This window comes from Cimex lectularius, unplaced genomic scaffold (genome assembly GCF_000648675.2).
Source record: "Cimex lectularius strain Harlan isolate CLEC.00 unplaced genomic scaffold, Clec_2.1 scaffold76, whole genome shotgun sequence".
NCBI classification, from domain to species: Eukaryota; Metazoa; Arthropoda; class Insecta; order Hemiptera; family Cimicidae; genus Cimex; species Cimex lectularius.
Window position 1 is genome coordinate 871,003 of NW_019392636.1, and position 15,711 is coordinate 886,713.

A 15,711-nucleotide genomic window follows, 5' to 3' on the forward strand; every position below is an offset into this window, starting at 1 on the left:
TTATTGCTTGCAAAATGATGCATTATTACCACGGTCGTCTTCGAACCTCCTGGACTTCCTTCTTAATCTGGAAACCTCTGGTTTTGCCGAAACAGGCCATACAAGCAAAACCATCATTACAAGACACACTGGCGTGTTTGCTACTTCCATTTAACCATATTTAATTGAATTCAATATATATAACCATTGAATTGTAAATCATGTTTAATCATCTAAACCATAATGTATTTTGTGCAAAAATAAAGTTGAAATTAAAAAATATATATATTTTATATATAAATTAGCCTGGTGACTGTACGAGTAGTAAAGAATTTGGTTATAACTGAAGGTTTCCCAAATTTAAATAGTGCACTGGGGGAAGAAGACTTGAACATGCATGCAGACCAAGTCAAAAAATAATTTTATTGTGAAAAAGTAATATCCTAAAGCTATGAAAATAGTCATTAATAAATTATAAAAAATTTAGTTATAACAAATAATATTACAATATAGATGATCTTATGAGAATGCATCCAAGATTCAAACAGATCCTAAAGAAAAAAAACTTAAATATGGTTAGCAGATAAAGACAAAACTGTTTTATTTATTTAAAAAATTGTATGTTTCAAAATTTATATTTAAAAAAATATATATTTCTTAGTCTATTAAAATTTAAAAAAACAAGGCTATGGAAATAGTTATTCCATTCTTATTTTAAATAATCAGAAAGTTTGTTTATAACAGATTATATTACTTCACTATTTTCGTGGTCCGCTTGACCAATTAATACAAGACAATTAAGTTTTTAGTTGAGATGAAAAAAAGTTAATGGCACAAGAAAAATTGAAAAATGAGAAAAGGAGGGAAAACTCATAAGGTGGGGTTGAGATGGGGAGTTGATGTCCGAGTGGATCGAGGTCACAATAGCTCAGGTGGTAGAGCAGCGGCGTATCTAGCCGAAGGTCGTGGGTTCGAATCCCTCTCATGCCATTAACTTTTTTTCATCGCAACTAAAAACCTTAATTAGATTATATTACATTGTGGATGACTTCCCATATATGAATGGCATGCTGGAGGAAGCAGACTTGATATGCTTATTTATTTATTTTTTACAGTTTCCCAATTACAAATTTATAAAATAAAGGTTAAAACAGTACATACTTTTAGAAATGTTTATAATAGCTAGCGTGATAGCTGTCACAAGAGCTCAAGTGGTTAGAGCAACGGCGTATTGAGCCGAAGGTCATGGGCTCGAATCCCACTCCTGACAATTTTTCATTTCAACCAATACCTTACATAAAGATTAATTAATTGAAAGAAGTTATTTGGTCAATCGGACTACGAAATACAGTAGATTTAATATTTATAATCATTTTTATTAATATAAATTAATTGAAACAATTTGAAATATGCATTAAAATTAAATATCATCAATTATTAATTTTAATCAAAATAAATAATAATTGTATTAATGATACAATATTTAATTTTCTAAATAAATTAAAATTAAATTTACTTAAACTGATGTTAAACATATACTTTTGAACGAATNGTTGTTATTGGTATGAAACTGAATTAGTACTCACAAGAACTTAGCAGATCAAGTCAAAAATGATTTTATTTATTAAAATTGTTTTCTATAATTATTAAAAAATATTTGATTTGTTTATTGCAATAACAAAATGCTCTATTTTTTTTTTTTTTAAATAACACATTGTAGATGACACGAGTATGGCTTCAATGATTCGAATAGCGCGCTGGACGGATCAGACGACTGTGCTTATCAGATCAAGCCAACTCGTTTTTAGAAAAGAAAAAAAAGTGAAAAGTGCATTTTTTGTATTTTTACAGAAATGTATTTGATAATTCCCCTATGAAGATAAAAGCCTTACAGATCGGATAAAATGTCAAGTAAAGCCGTGTCAAAGGATCAGAATTAGGCTTGGCAACTGCCATTTTACCGTTGCTGTTAGGCTTTTGGCTCTGCCTCTGGCTTAGGTTTCCTTGTCGCTCATGTCTCAAACGATCTTCTCTGCCTGATCAAATCGGTTTTTATGTTGTATCGTTGTACGATAAACCGGCCTTTTCTCCTCCTGAAACTCTAAAAAAGGTGAAAAAGTTCTGATCGGACCGGACCGACTTTTGACTCGTCTCGACCCTGGTCAAAATGTCCAAAGCGGAGGAGCCGGCCGACACAGTCGAGGACTCCGTAAGTTTAACAACTTAGCGCCAACCCGTTGCTTTGTTTCCAGCATGTCTAGACTTTTACACCTCTACTTTAATTTCATTTCATTTACCTCAAACCTTGTCGTAAAATCATTAAATAGATTTCTTTCGTCGAACTATTGTTTATTTTTCCTAAAAAAAAAAAGCTTTGTTACTTGATAAACTTATAAACCCAAATTACAGACCTTCCACGCATTATCTAGTACAATACTTATTTCTGTTACTATACTCTTTGCACTTATATCTATTTTTTTAATATATTTACACGAGAAAATTTCTATCAAGTCCTGTGAATCACATAACAAACGTGTAAACATTTTTATGTTTCAGATATACTAGGTCTTTACAAAAGTCTTTGTGCATTAATTAATTGATGATATTAAAGTTTCCATTTTAATCCTTACACGACTGATGTAAACAATGCTTATATCGTTGTTTCACTTTGACTAATCCTTTATTTAATTATGTATACCAACTGACTCTGCCTTTGTATTTTATAAATCTCCAACCTAAAATGTCGGAAGAAAAAATTGTCATTCGTTGTCTGCTGAGGCACTATTGGAAAAAAGGACTAAGTGTGAAGGCAGCAGCCGAGAAAATTTGTGCAGTGGAAGGTGAAAATGTGCATAGTAAGAGTGCAGAGTTTAGGTTCAGGCTGTTCAATTCTTGCAATTACAGCCTTCAATATGAGCCTAGATCTGGTCGGATGATGCTGAATTACTCGAGTCAGTCAATTCGTATGCGACCTCTAGGATTATCGTCCAAAATGGGAGTTTCAACTGCAATGGTAAGCCGCCATTTAAAAAAGCTCAATGTCCAAAATATATGATTCAGATCAGATTCTTATGACTTGTCACTTGCCCAAGCTCAACAACAAATTGATATCTGTAAAAGTTTGTTTCAAAATCCAAAAGATGATGATGATCTATCATGAGAATTGTAATGATGATGAAAAACAGATATTTAAAACAAATCCTATTCACTGAAAACAGTGGGGGGGCAAGGCCAAAAGATTCAAGCAGTGGTTCAATAAGATAGATTTGGAAAAAGATTGTTTTGTGTTTGGTGGAATTACAAGGGTGTTTTGCACATTGAGCAAGTACCAGATGGCAGGGCTATTGACACAGAACTTTACTGTGAACGACTTAAATGGTATTGGGGTTTTCAAAGAGGCGTACCCTCCTTTGCACAATCGGTATAAAGTGATTTTTCAGCAAGACAATGCTCCTGTCCATGGTTCACGTTTAGCCAAAGAAAATTTTCAAAAATGAAGTGTTAGCATCTTGCTCCACACTCCTTACATCCCTGACTCTGCTCCATCTGACCATGGTCTTTTCCGGTCAATGGCTTAATTATCGAAAGGCCGGAACTTGAAAAATTACGAGGATATCAAATTAGGATGTGAGTTCTTCACCTTGAAAATCAAGCACTGGAATCACCACCAAATTCAACTTTTGGCAGAAAGATGGGTAAAGTAGTTGATAATGATGACCTATATTTTGAGGATTAATTTTCGTGTTTACATTTTATACTGAAATTTAAAAAAAAAAATTTATGCACAAAGACTTTTGAAACGATCTTGTGTAATATATCTATATCCAGATTCTTGTTTCTTCCAGAAATTCTTAGAGATGACACCATTATGATAAACAAGCTACGAAATTTTTAAAGAAAACATCCTTTCAAAAATATAAATAGATTAAACAAATTAATATAAACATAATGATGACATAAATAGCACAGGCTCTATATCATTATCACTTTACAAGGCCATTTAGCATGTGCGCTTGTTTCTGTTACATGTGGAGAAAAATTTTAAAAATATGAAAACCAGAGAGATAATATTCATAATCATTTATACTTGCTCTTGTCCAGATTGTGTCGATATTTATATTCATCAAATTAGTAACAAACAAGTCAGCCACAAACTTTAACTTTAGGAGTGAGCTTATTCACAAAATGTGTCTATACTTTGCTTTAAAAACACATTTGTCATTTTTCTTAAGTTCAATTAAGCATTACTATTATTATTTGGAGATCGTGAGATGCAGTCTGGTGTGATGTGGGTTTAAAAAAACATTTTTTTTATCGTGCCAGTGTTTTGATCTTTATTGAAATCATCTTCAGGTCTCAACGTGTTTGTTTCCTGTGTTCTTCGGGCACTCTCAGCACGACACACAGCAATGACACATCTACACAGAAAACACTCTTTGAGCCCTGAAGATGCGACGCATCTTATGATCTCTAAAAATAATCATTAATTAACAGTCACTAAACACCACACATTATTATTATTATTATTTGACTTGTCTCTACTTTGCTATTTATGTGTCCACTCGACTGGTGATTGTCAACTATTTGACTTGCCTTTGTACTTTTATACCCGTGCCTACTCAACTCCAGTCACAACTCTCTTCCCATCTAGTCTGCCTTTAGGTGGGGCTTGGATTTCCTTGGTCTCAACAGTCAATTCTATTTAACTTTTATCTCTACTTCTCTACTCGTGGTCACCACTCTCCTCATCAGTTGACTCTCCCTGTCCCTGCCCTCGCCTCCCACTCATAACTTGATTTTTTCAAGATTCGGTATACTTTTTTAATTGAATCAATAAAACTAAAACCTTTAGGCCCAACAGTTTTATTTTATTTTTAGAAGTTTTTCACTTACATTGTAAGCTTCTTCAGCATTTATCATATTTTGATTATAATTTACATGGAAATAAAGACCCAAAATAACATGAGGTAACATGTGTGTACTCTGTTATCAAACATCTTTTTTTTCTTCTTCTTATTCTTCCCCCCACTGTCTTCCTTTGCCTTTACTGATTTGCTTTTCCAAACCTCCGGTTTTTATTGGAAACAAATCCTTGAGTTTAACATGCAAGACCCCTGGCCATTCTGGGGGTACGGTTGACGCAATCCCAAATCATGGTGGTGACGATGTATGAAAACTTTCCCTCAATAACTAACTCTTCATCTTTTTTGCTATTTATTGGGGCTATTTGCTTGTTGCATTTATTTCTACATCCTCCAGGTTTTTTGGAACCGTTCCTTAGAAGTCCAAAATTCCTTAAAACTATTGCCTTATAATAACAGTTATTTCTCTATTATTTATTCTAGCTTCTTCAATTTGTCATAAATAATCCAAGCATAAATCGGTTCACAAGATAGCAAACCATACAATTGTCAAAAGTTTAATCACTAGACAACAAAACAAAAAATTCTTATTGAAAGTGGCAGCTGGGTGTTAGATGTAAGACAGTTCAAAACATTGATGCCACAAGACATCAATGGGCATCTGAAGTTAGATGTACTTAAGACAACAATATATTATAAAACATTGGTGCCAAAATAGGCATTTGGGTCTCAGAAGGGGGGGGGGGTCCCAACAGTTTAAGCGCACAGTGACATCATTGTAAGGTGAAGATCCCGGGGAATAAAAAAGTCCAGGGCTGCTTGATTCAAACAAATGGGCTGTTTTGCCAAAATACTATAATATTTATTTTTTTTATTTATTATTTTGATTTTAGAAATGTCTGATCTTAATATTTTTTTCTTTTTATATACATCTAGAGTGAGTTCTCAGCCGAAAATGTCACATCTAAAGTGGGAAGCAGAGTTGAAGATTTTGATACCAAAATTGTAAGTAATAAAAATTAACAATGGTTTGTAAATAGACAATTAAAATTGTATTTTTCAACACAAGGAAACTGACAGAGCCAAGAGATTTGATTTCCTTCTGAAACAGACAGAAATCTTCTCTCATTTCATGACCAATCAGGGTAACAAAAACAGCCCGACGAAACCAAAGCCTGGCCGTCCGAGGAAAGAGAAAGAAGTCATAAAATCGGGTGATGCCGGAGAGTAAGTATTTATGCTTATTTTACCATAGAATGTGGTGAAATAACAATTTGTTTTTAGTCACCGGCATCGGATGACAGAGCAAGAAGAGGATGAAGAACTCCTCGCTGAAAATAACACAACACCAAAAACAATTGCTCGATTTGACTCGTCTCCATTTTACATCAAAGGAGGGCAGCTTAGAGATTACCAAGTCAGAGGGCTTAACTGGATGATTTCGTTGTATGAACATGGTATCAATGGTATTTTAGCTGATGAAATGGGTCTCGGCAAAACTCTCCAAACAATTTCACTCCTCGGGTAATTTTATCACTTGGGTTTAATCATAAATTTATTTTTTAGCAGTTATTGACTTTTTTTATTTCTTCATTTAGGTACATGAAGCATTATAGAAATATACCAGGTCCACACATGGTAATTGTGCCAAAATCAACATTAGCCAATTGGATGAATGAATTTGAAAAATGGTGCCCCACTCTCAGAGCTGTTTGTCTTATTGGTGATCAAGAAACAAGAGTATGTATCAATATCTATCTATAAAAGTATAGTGTATTGTATAAATAATCTTGTTTTAGAATGCATTTATTCGGGAAAAACTAATGCCTGGAGAATGGGACGTTTGTGTCACATCGTATGAAATGATAATAAGGGAAAAGAGCGTCTTCAAGAAGTTTAATTGGCGATATATGGTTATTGATGAGGCCCATAGGATTAAAAACGAGAAGTCCAAGCTGTCTGAAATCGTAAGGGAATTTAAAACGACCAACAGGCTTTTACTCACAGGAACACCTCTACAAAATAACCTTCATGAACTCTGGTCTCTACTGAATTTCCTTTTACCGGATGTATTCAACTCATCGGATGTAAGACTGCAACAAAATAATAATTTACAATAATTTTTTTCTTACGGTTTTGCTTTTTTAGGATTTTGATTCTTGGTTCAACACTAATAGCTTTTTGGGCGATAATTCACTTGTAGAAAGGCTTCACGCTGTAAGTAAATTGATTCTTTTTATAATTCATGATTAGAGTAATATTATATCATTTTTAATACAGGTTTTAAGGCCTTTTCTCTTAAGAAGGTTGAAAGCAGAAGTGGAAAAGAAACTGAAGCCTAAAAAAGAAGTTAAAATTTATGTCGGTCTTAGTAAAATGCAACGAGAGTGGTCAGTATATTACACTCTTTTGAAATTATTAAAAAAAAAAACAAAAAAACTTTATTTTATTTTGTTATTTAGGTACACAAAAGTCTTGATGAAGGATATAGATATTGTAAATGGGGCAGGTCGAATTGAAAAAATGAGATTGCAGAATATTTTGATGCAGCTTCGAAAATGTAGTAATCACCCTTACCTTTTTGATGGAGCTGAGCCAGGCCCTCCTTACACAACAGATGAACATCTTGTAAAAATTATTATTCAGTAATTATTTATTACTATTATTATTAAATTATTTTAATAATTGACTTTTTTTTAGATTTATAACAGTGGAAAGATGGTTATTTTAGACAAACTATTACCTAAACTCCAAGAACAAGGTTCTCGTGTTCTGATTTTTAGTCAGATGACGAGGATGATTGACATTCTCGAGGATTATTGCTTCTGGAGAGGATACAACGTAAAAAATTTACTTTATACAAAATATTTGTTTGCTTTAGTAACAACCTGTTGTTTTAGTACTGTCGTCTAGATGGTAACACACCTCATGAGGACAGACAAAGACAGATTAATGAGTACAATGAAGAAAATAGTAAAAAGTTTATTTTCATGCTATCGACCAGGGCTGGAGGTTTGGGTATTAATTTGGCTACAGCAGACGTCGTAATTATTTACGATTCCGACTGGAATCCTCAAATGGATTTGCAAGCTATGGTACATAGAATTAAAATAGAGTATATTTGTTTTTTCGGCAATAACCGGTTATAATTATCGTCTTTTATTTGTTTTTAGGACCGGGCACATCGTATTGGACAAAAAAAGCAAGTAAGAGTTTTCAGATTGATCACGGAAAATACAGTCGAGGAGAAAATTGTGGAACGAGCCGAGATTAAATTGCGCTTGGATAAACTTGTCATTCAGCAAGGTCGATTGGTAGACAATAAAGCAGCTCTGAACAAGGACGAGATGTTAAATATGATCAGGCACGGTGCACATCACGTATTTGCCAGTAAAGATTCAGAAATCACCGACGAGGATATTGATACTATTCTTGAGAGAGGAGAAGCAAAGGTTTATATTTTATAAAACTCATTAAAACGGTCATTTAATAACTAATCAAAAATTTTATTATAGACGGTTGAAATGTCGAAAAAATTGGAGTCCCTCGGTGTCGACTCATCGCTTAAGGATTTCATGATGGAGGCCCCAACCGAATCAGTATACCAGTTCGAAGGCGAGGATTATAGAGAAAAGCAGAAAGTGCTCGGAATTGGCAACTGGATTGAACCGCCGAAAAGAGAAAGGAAGGCTAATTACGCTGTAGATGCTTATTTCCGAGAAGCTCTTAGAGTTTCAGAGCCTAAAGCCCCAAAAGCTCCAAGGCCGCCTAAGCAGCCTATTGTCCAAGATTTTCAGTTTTTTCCACCCCGACTCTTTGAACTTCTTGATCAGGAAATTTATTACTTCAGGAAATCAGTTGGCTACAAGGTATATAAAAGAAGTCCTATTTTATTTTTATTATTGACTGGCATTCTTTTTTTATTGCAGGTACCAAAAAATCCAGAACTTGGTTCTGAGGCGTCCAGAATTCAGAAAGAAGAACAGAGAAAAATTGATGATGCAGAACAATTGACAGAGGAGGAGCTTACTGAAAAAGAAAAACTTCTCACCCAGGTAATATATAAATATACACATTAAAAAAATGAATAAAATAAACTCTTGATTACAGGGCTTTACAAACTGGACAAAAAGAGATTTCAACCAGTTTATAAAAGCTAATGAAAAATATGGTAGGGATGACATTGACAACATCTCAAAGGAAGTCGAAGGGAAAACTCCCGAGGAAGTAAGGGCATACTCAGAAGTATTCTGGGAAAGATGTAACGAGTTACAAGATATCGATCGTATCATGGGTCAGATTGATAGAGGGGAGGCAAAAATCCAGCGCAGGGCCAGCATTAAAAAAGCACTTGATACTAAGGTTAGTCTTTTTTCAAAATTATTTAAAAACAACTTTTTGTGCAATGAATTACGGTTTCCTCATTAACTGCGAATTATGAGAATCTTATGTTCAAATACAGAACTTTATACTTTTAACTAATTTAATTGCTGTACATTCTATCTACTCTGGCAACCCTTTTGTACCATGCTGGTATATATTCACTCAAAAAGTTAATTTAACACAAGTAAGTACCATGCTACCCTCCTAAGAATAAATGCCAATATCTCCAAACTTTTCAACTTTTTTTTAAATCACTATATTCTTAGGTACGTTTCCTGTTGAAAAACGTGATAAAATCGACATAAATCAGTTGAGAAATATTACAAATATCTGTTTAAAATATCTATGTCTTGTATATAGTTTTTTAAATTTATTTTATTTTATTTTTTAAAGTCAAAAACCTGTTACGCATGTAATCAAAATCAAAATGTAATGTTTTACTGAGAAGTAATAAGTTAAGCATTGTTTCTGGGTCAAGCTGTTAGGAAATTCTGTGTACTTTTCTTTGCCCTTTTCTAAGAGCACTTTTTGCAGAAGTTCTGTTCCTCCTTACAAAACCTGTTCTGCATTCATTTGAGGATGTTTACATAGGTACTGAACTGTACCTACTTATTTTTTAAAAGCTTCTCTTTCATGTCAGGCATTTGACTGCTCTTTTTCTCCCCCCGCTATTTTTTCTGGAAACATCTTCATACGTTCTAGTTCTTCATTTCTTTTAAAGATTCTCTTTCATAGAGGAACCAAAATTCTTGCCCCTTTGCTCTAATCTAGTTGACACTGATTAATAAAAATTAGAATTACTACTCTATTTACTTGGTCTGTGTTGGTCAAATGTGCACTCTTGGCACTCAAGTTTCACCTTTATTTTGTGTAACTTCTCTTGAGCCTTGTAAAGATAAGTTAGGCAAAAAATGAATTACCATGTTTAAAAAACCTACTAAAATTCGTTTATTTATTATTTTATTGTAAAATGTTTTTATTTATAAAGTTTATTGAAATATAAAATACAAAAACGTTACATTTGTCATGTACAGCATAACATTTATGAAAAATAAATAAAATAAAACACTTGAAGTATCCCTCAATAATGGTCAAAAACACTGTTCTTGTGTGGTGTTTGTTATAGAGGATTTCACTGTACATATATGAAAGATAAACAAAAGATCTATTTTTTTGTTTTTCACAGATGAGTCGATATCGTGCTGCATTCCATCAGCTTCGCATTGCTTATGGTACAAATAAAGGTAAAAACTACACTGAAGAAGAGGATAGATTCCTTGTTTGTATGCTTCATAAACTAGGTTTTGATAAAGAGAATGTATATGAAGAACTAAGGGCTATGGTCAGGTAAATTAATATACTCTATTAATTTATTTTCCGATATATATATCTTTAAAAATCCAAAAATTTAAATCCTTTGTTGACAGATGTTCTCCTCAATTTCGATTTGATTGGTTCATCAAGTCGAGAACAGCGATGGAGTTGCAGAGAAGATGCAACACACTGATCACGTTGATCGAAAGGGAAAATCAAGAACTTGAAGAACGAGAAAGAGCTGAGAAAAGGAAAGGGAGGGGTGCCCGAGGAGGGGCGGTGGGCGCTAAGAGAAAGGCGGACGGTGTCAATTCAAACATTCCTCCATTGCCGGTCCAGGCAAATTCAAACAACGACAAAAACAGCCCTGCCAAGAAGAAAAAGAAGTATGTTGATGTTTTTCGACAGTTTCATCGAGATTGATTTTTTAAAAAATTAATATTGGTTAATTTAATCCACAATCTGTGTAAATTTTGGACCAAAATAAGGAAAAAAATCTGCCAGTCAGTGATTTATTTTAAAACCAATTTTTTTTTATGCAATGATAATTAGAGGAATACTGTTCAATCCAAAACATCATATCCCTAAATTCTCATTTGTTTTAAATCTGTAGCTTGACACTATCATACTTGTATTCTTATTTTTTCAAACAATGCCACTTTTTTCCATTATTGGTTAGATTAATCTACAGGTTAATCACCTTCGCCAAAACATTTTTTTTTATGTTAATTTAAATTTAATTTTTTGTTTAATTTTTAGGGTGTAAAAAGGAGGCAGAACGTACAACCTTCATTTTGGTTTGTCCCCCCAAAGCCATTCACAACCTTGGATGAAATTTTATTAAATGCAATACTGTAAATATAAAAAACATAAAAGCTCACAACTATTTATATCAGTTTCCCATAAATAGCACTGATTGAAATAGTAAAATAGATGAACTTTTAAATACTAATTGCAAATTTATTTCATTTGTTTTTGAAAATTCTTAACTTTTATATTTGTGAATTATTTATAAAAATATAAGACATTAAAAAAAAATTGTCTTAATTTTAAATTATTGTTTCTATACTGTCTCCACTGTGTTTCACGTTAATTTAAGATAGGTGTTAATTTTTTATTTAAATTAATTTCTTTGTTAACTATCAATTTTGTTTAAAAAATTGGTTACTACTTTTTGTTGCAAACAATTTTTTTTTTTTTTTTTTTTTTTTTTNCTCTCTCTCTCTCTCTCTCTCTCTCTCTCTCTCTCTCTCTCTCTCTCTCTCTCGCGATAGAGCATCCTGTCTAATTTTCACCAGTTTCATCTATCAATGTTCCTACATCTTTTTTTATTTTATTTTTTTTCTAATCTTTAGTAATGGGCTACATTAAGATGGTCATTCTTCAGAATCATCCCCTCACGACCTCAACAAAATTTTCTGTAATGTTGAAAATGTTTTAGTAACTTTTATAATAAAAAAATTATAATATTTTTTGTAATTAAACCAACAATGTTAGTCACCAAGAACAACAAAATAATAAAAGAAGTTTCTACAAAAAATAAGTGTTTTGGGATTTTTGTATTGTATGTTAGGATGTGCTTTCAAATTAAGAAAAATAAAAATGTGGCCACTCTATAATCACTGAGTTATTTTTTTTTTTCTACCTAAGGGTGGTTAGTTTAAAGTAAAAGACAATAAAAAGCCAATTTCATCATTGCAATATAATTAAGAAGTATCAATTTAAATCCAAAGTTTTAAACAATTTGAAAAAAAAATCACAACTTCTAGCTTTTCAAGGTACATTGCAAGCTTTTGCAGGTGTGAAGCAAGTCTATCTAAATAATATTATAGTTAATGAATAAGGAGAAAAAAGTGAGCCATGAAAGGCACCTTGCTTTATTGCTAAAAAAGCTTCCAATGCGCCTAGAAAAGCTAGAAGTTTCATCTTATCCAGGCCTTCTATTTCTGAATAATCATCTAGTTAATGAAAGAGAAACACAAAAGTGGGCTAAGTAAGCCTCCTTACTTCACACCTGGAAAAGCTAGAATTTTGATCTTAAACACCTTTTCTATCTGAATAATATTCTGGTTAACAAATAAGGAGAATAAAAGTGGTCTACGTAAGGCACCTTGCTTCACATCTGAAAAAGCTTGCAATGCACCTTGAAAAGCAAGAAGTTTCATCATAACCAGGCCTTCTTTTTCTGAATAATCATCTCGTTTATAAAAAGGTGCCTTTCACAGACCACTTTTATTCTTTTCTTTTTTATTCTTTTAAGGAGAAGATTATTTAGACAGAGATGTGGCTAAGGTCAAAATTCTAGCTTTTCCAGGTGTGAAGCAAGGTTGCTTACACACTTATGTTTTTATAAGTGAGCTGAGTAAACAACCTTGCTTCACACTTGGAAAAGCTAGAATTTCAATCTTAAGCACATCTCTGTCTAAATAATCTTCTACTTAATGAATAAGGAAAATAAAAGTGGTCCAAGAAAGGCACCTTGCTTCACACCTGGAAAAGCTTGCAATGCACCTCGAAAAGCCAGAATTTGATCTCAAACACACCTTAACCACATTTCTCTCTAAATAATCTTTTACCCAATGAATAAGGAGAATAAACTCGAACTGAGTATGGCACCTTGATTCTCTCATGAAAAAGCTTGAACCAACCCAGCAGAAGCTTTAAGTTTATCCAATAGGATATATGATAGCAATCTGCTCAAAAGCTTTGGATATTCATGTTAATTTTATTTTTAAAAAATCAGTTTTAAATTTTGCTTAAATACTTGTTTTTATTATTTTAGTTAACAATTGGTAATAAATGACAAAAATTGGGTTGTTTGAGTCATTTTGTAACTGGGATCTCCCGCAAGTTAGTGAGTTCGCCGTGAGTGTCGTCACTGAGCGAACTTCGTCGGTTGCTACTCTAACGGATAACTCTAGACTTTTCAGTATTGTTCGTACTTTCATAGGTATTTCAAGAGTTGTGAATTGACTAAGAAAGTCGCCTGTTGAAGAAGTGTAAGTTGTTTAATTTTGTTTAACTTGGAATTGTCCTAAGCCTTTGGCAATGGCTCGACAACGCCGAGGTCTGATCGCAGAGGTAATTTACAATTTTGTCGAGTCGTTAAAGCCCCGGAGTATGAAGAAGCGACTGATTGGAAAAGATTACCTTGGCAACCAGTACTACGAAACCATGCCATTGGGGAGCAGTGCCAGGGTCAACCGGCCTTCCAGGTTCTACGTTCCGAAAGACGGTGATACGTCTAAGTTCGATGAAGGCGTTCCGCCGGAGTGGGAAGCCTGGCTCAGGCTGCGGAGGAAGTCACCGCCAACCGAAGAAGAGATCCAGAAGAACCTGGCCATGGCAAAGCAAAAGAAAGAAAACGCCCTTAAGATTGAGCAGAAATTCAAGAAGCACGATGTCGAGCCGAAGCAAGAGAAAATTGAGAGTTTTCCAAAATATGACGAATATGAAATTCACCCAGGAGAGAAGATGAAATAATTTTTTCGTAGTTTCCCTTATGACCTGTGATCTTTAGTTTATAACATTAAAATATTTTTAAATTATATTCTTGTATATACACCCTTGCAGTTTAACCAATTTTTATATACAGCTGTGATAACAAGGATTACTTAGATTAAATCAGGCTTTGGTTAATACACTGATGGACAATAAACACACCTGAAGTTTTAATATATTTACGTTTATTCATATTTTGCATACCAAAAATAGGTCGGTTGTAAAAATAAATACATTTAAAAAGAAATTTATTAAAATAAAAATAAAATTAATGATTATTTGGATGTTGTGAGATGCGGTGTGATGTAGGTTTAGAAAAACATTTTCTTTATAGTGCCAACGTTTCGATCTTTATTGAGATCATCTTCAGGGCCTGGGACATAAACATTGTTTAAATTTTTAATAATTTAATTTAATTTTTAATTATTAAATTATTTTTTTAAAAACAAAATACATGTTGGATGAATTTATACAATGCTAGAAATTTTAGTCAAAGTATTTGTACTCACTCAAAGTGGTTATTTTCTGCGTAGATGTGTCATATCGTAAAATTAATTGTAAAAAAAAAATATTAAGTAGACAAAAATAGATAAAATTCAAAAAGAAATAAAACTTTTTTGGCCCCTTTAATACAGATTTACCTTTCTGGCACAAATCACATTTGCTAAATGCCTTTGCATTCCTTGTAAAAGATTTCTGATAGAATCCTGAGGAATTCTTTCCCATTCGTCAACAACAGACGTTTCCGACTCTTAGGGTGTTAAGACCTGGGTTTCGCCATCGTACTCGTTGCTTAAGTTGATACCACATGGGTTCAAATTTGGATTTCGAGCTGGCCACACTAAGTACTCAATTCCTGTAACTAACAGAAAGATAATGGATTTAATTTTAACCTAAAAAATTGAGTGGTGCATTGAAATTGTCCATCATTTTATCATAAATATACATCACAAAAGAAAATCAGGTGGAATCTGATCAATTAACGATTAGGGATGGATAATTAATTGTGATCTTTCGTAGTAACATGTATTTTTTTTTGACAGATATAACAAGGTTAAACTAGCTTTGACTTGGTCAAATTACATTGATTATTGCATACCAGAGTATCATGAAATGAGATTTAAGGGAAGAAAGGAAAGCACATTGTCGCTAACAGCTAGCATAAAACTGTCTTGTTTTTCTTATTGTTCCTTACTGAGAGGACAATTCTCTCTTTCACTTTTTTCTACTTTTGTTGGATGTAGATGTAATATTAGGAATATTATACTGCGCCCTTCAGAGCTGTTGTATCCCATGTTCTGTACCTATAGCACACCGGTTAGCCCGTTCTTCAAGAAATTTAACTAGTAGGCCTGGTTTCAATGATTAGATCACTTCTATTTACTGAATTACTTCTCGTTTAACTACCACTGTATGCTAGCCACCCTTTGGCAGAGAAAAAATATCTCAATTATTGTACAGTGGGTACATTTTATTTTTTCTTGGTTTAAAGCATGTCCTCCTCCTTCTTCAGGCCATTGTACTAACGCTGCATGTTAAGTTTTGATATCAAATAAATTATTTTATTTATGTTCAATTATTTAAAAAGTATGAGCTTATATATAATTCATATGGTTATTAAAAATATTAAAACAAACTTTACTACCCTTAAAACCAGATGGTGTAACCATGG

General features: G+C 33.0%; 2 protein-coding genes across 2 annotated transcripts; both read left to right on the forward strand.

Annotated features, from left to right (window-relative positions):
- The first annotated feature begins 1,822 nt into the window (after positions 1-1,822).
- LOC106669869 (chromatin-remodeling complex ATPase chain Iswi) lies at positions 1,823-11,636 on the forward strand. The gene is made up of 18 exons (XM_014399692.2): positions 1,823-2,188; positions 5,778-5,846; positions 5,911-6,068; positions 6,126-6,365; positions 6,440-6,581; positions 6,641-6,928; positions 6,990-7,058; positions 7,122-7,231; positions 7,304-7,469; positions 7,542-7,682; positions 7,742-7,936; positions 8,015-8,293; positions 8,357-8,710; positions 8,771-8,896; positions 8,952-9,203; positions 10,411-10,571; positions 10,652-10,924; positions 11,298-11,636. The coding sequence occupies exons 1-18, from the start codon at positions 2,147-2,149 to the stop codon at positions 11,302-11,304; spliced, it is 3,072 nt and encodes a 1,023-aa protein (XP_014255178.1). The 5' UTR covers positions 1,823-2,146; the 3' UTR covers positions 11,305-11,636.
- A 1,808-nt stretch (positions 11,637-13,444) lies between these two features.
- LOC106669773 (NADH dehydrogenase [ubiquinone] 1 alpha subcomplex assembly factor 2) lies at positions 13,445-14,088 on the forward strand. The gene has a single exon (XM_014399471.2). The coding sequence runs from the start codon at positions 13,587-13,589 to the stop codon at positions 14,019-14,021; it is 435 nt and encodes a 144-aa protein (XP_014254957.1). The 5' UTR covers positions 13,445-13,586; the 3' UTR covers positions 14,022-14,088.
- The last annotated feature ends 1,623 nt before the right edge of the window (positions 14,089-15,711 follow it).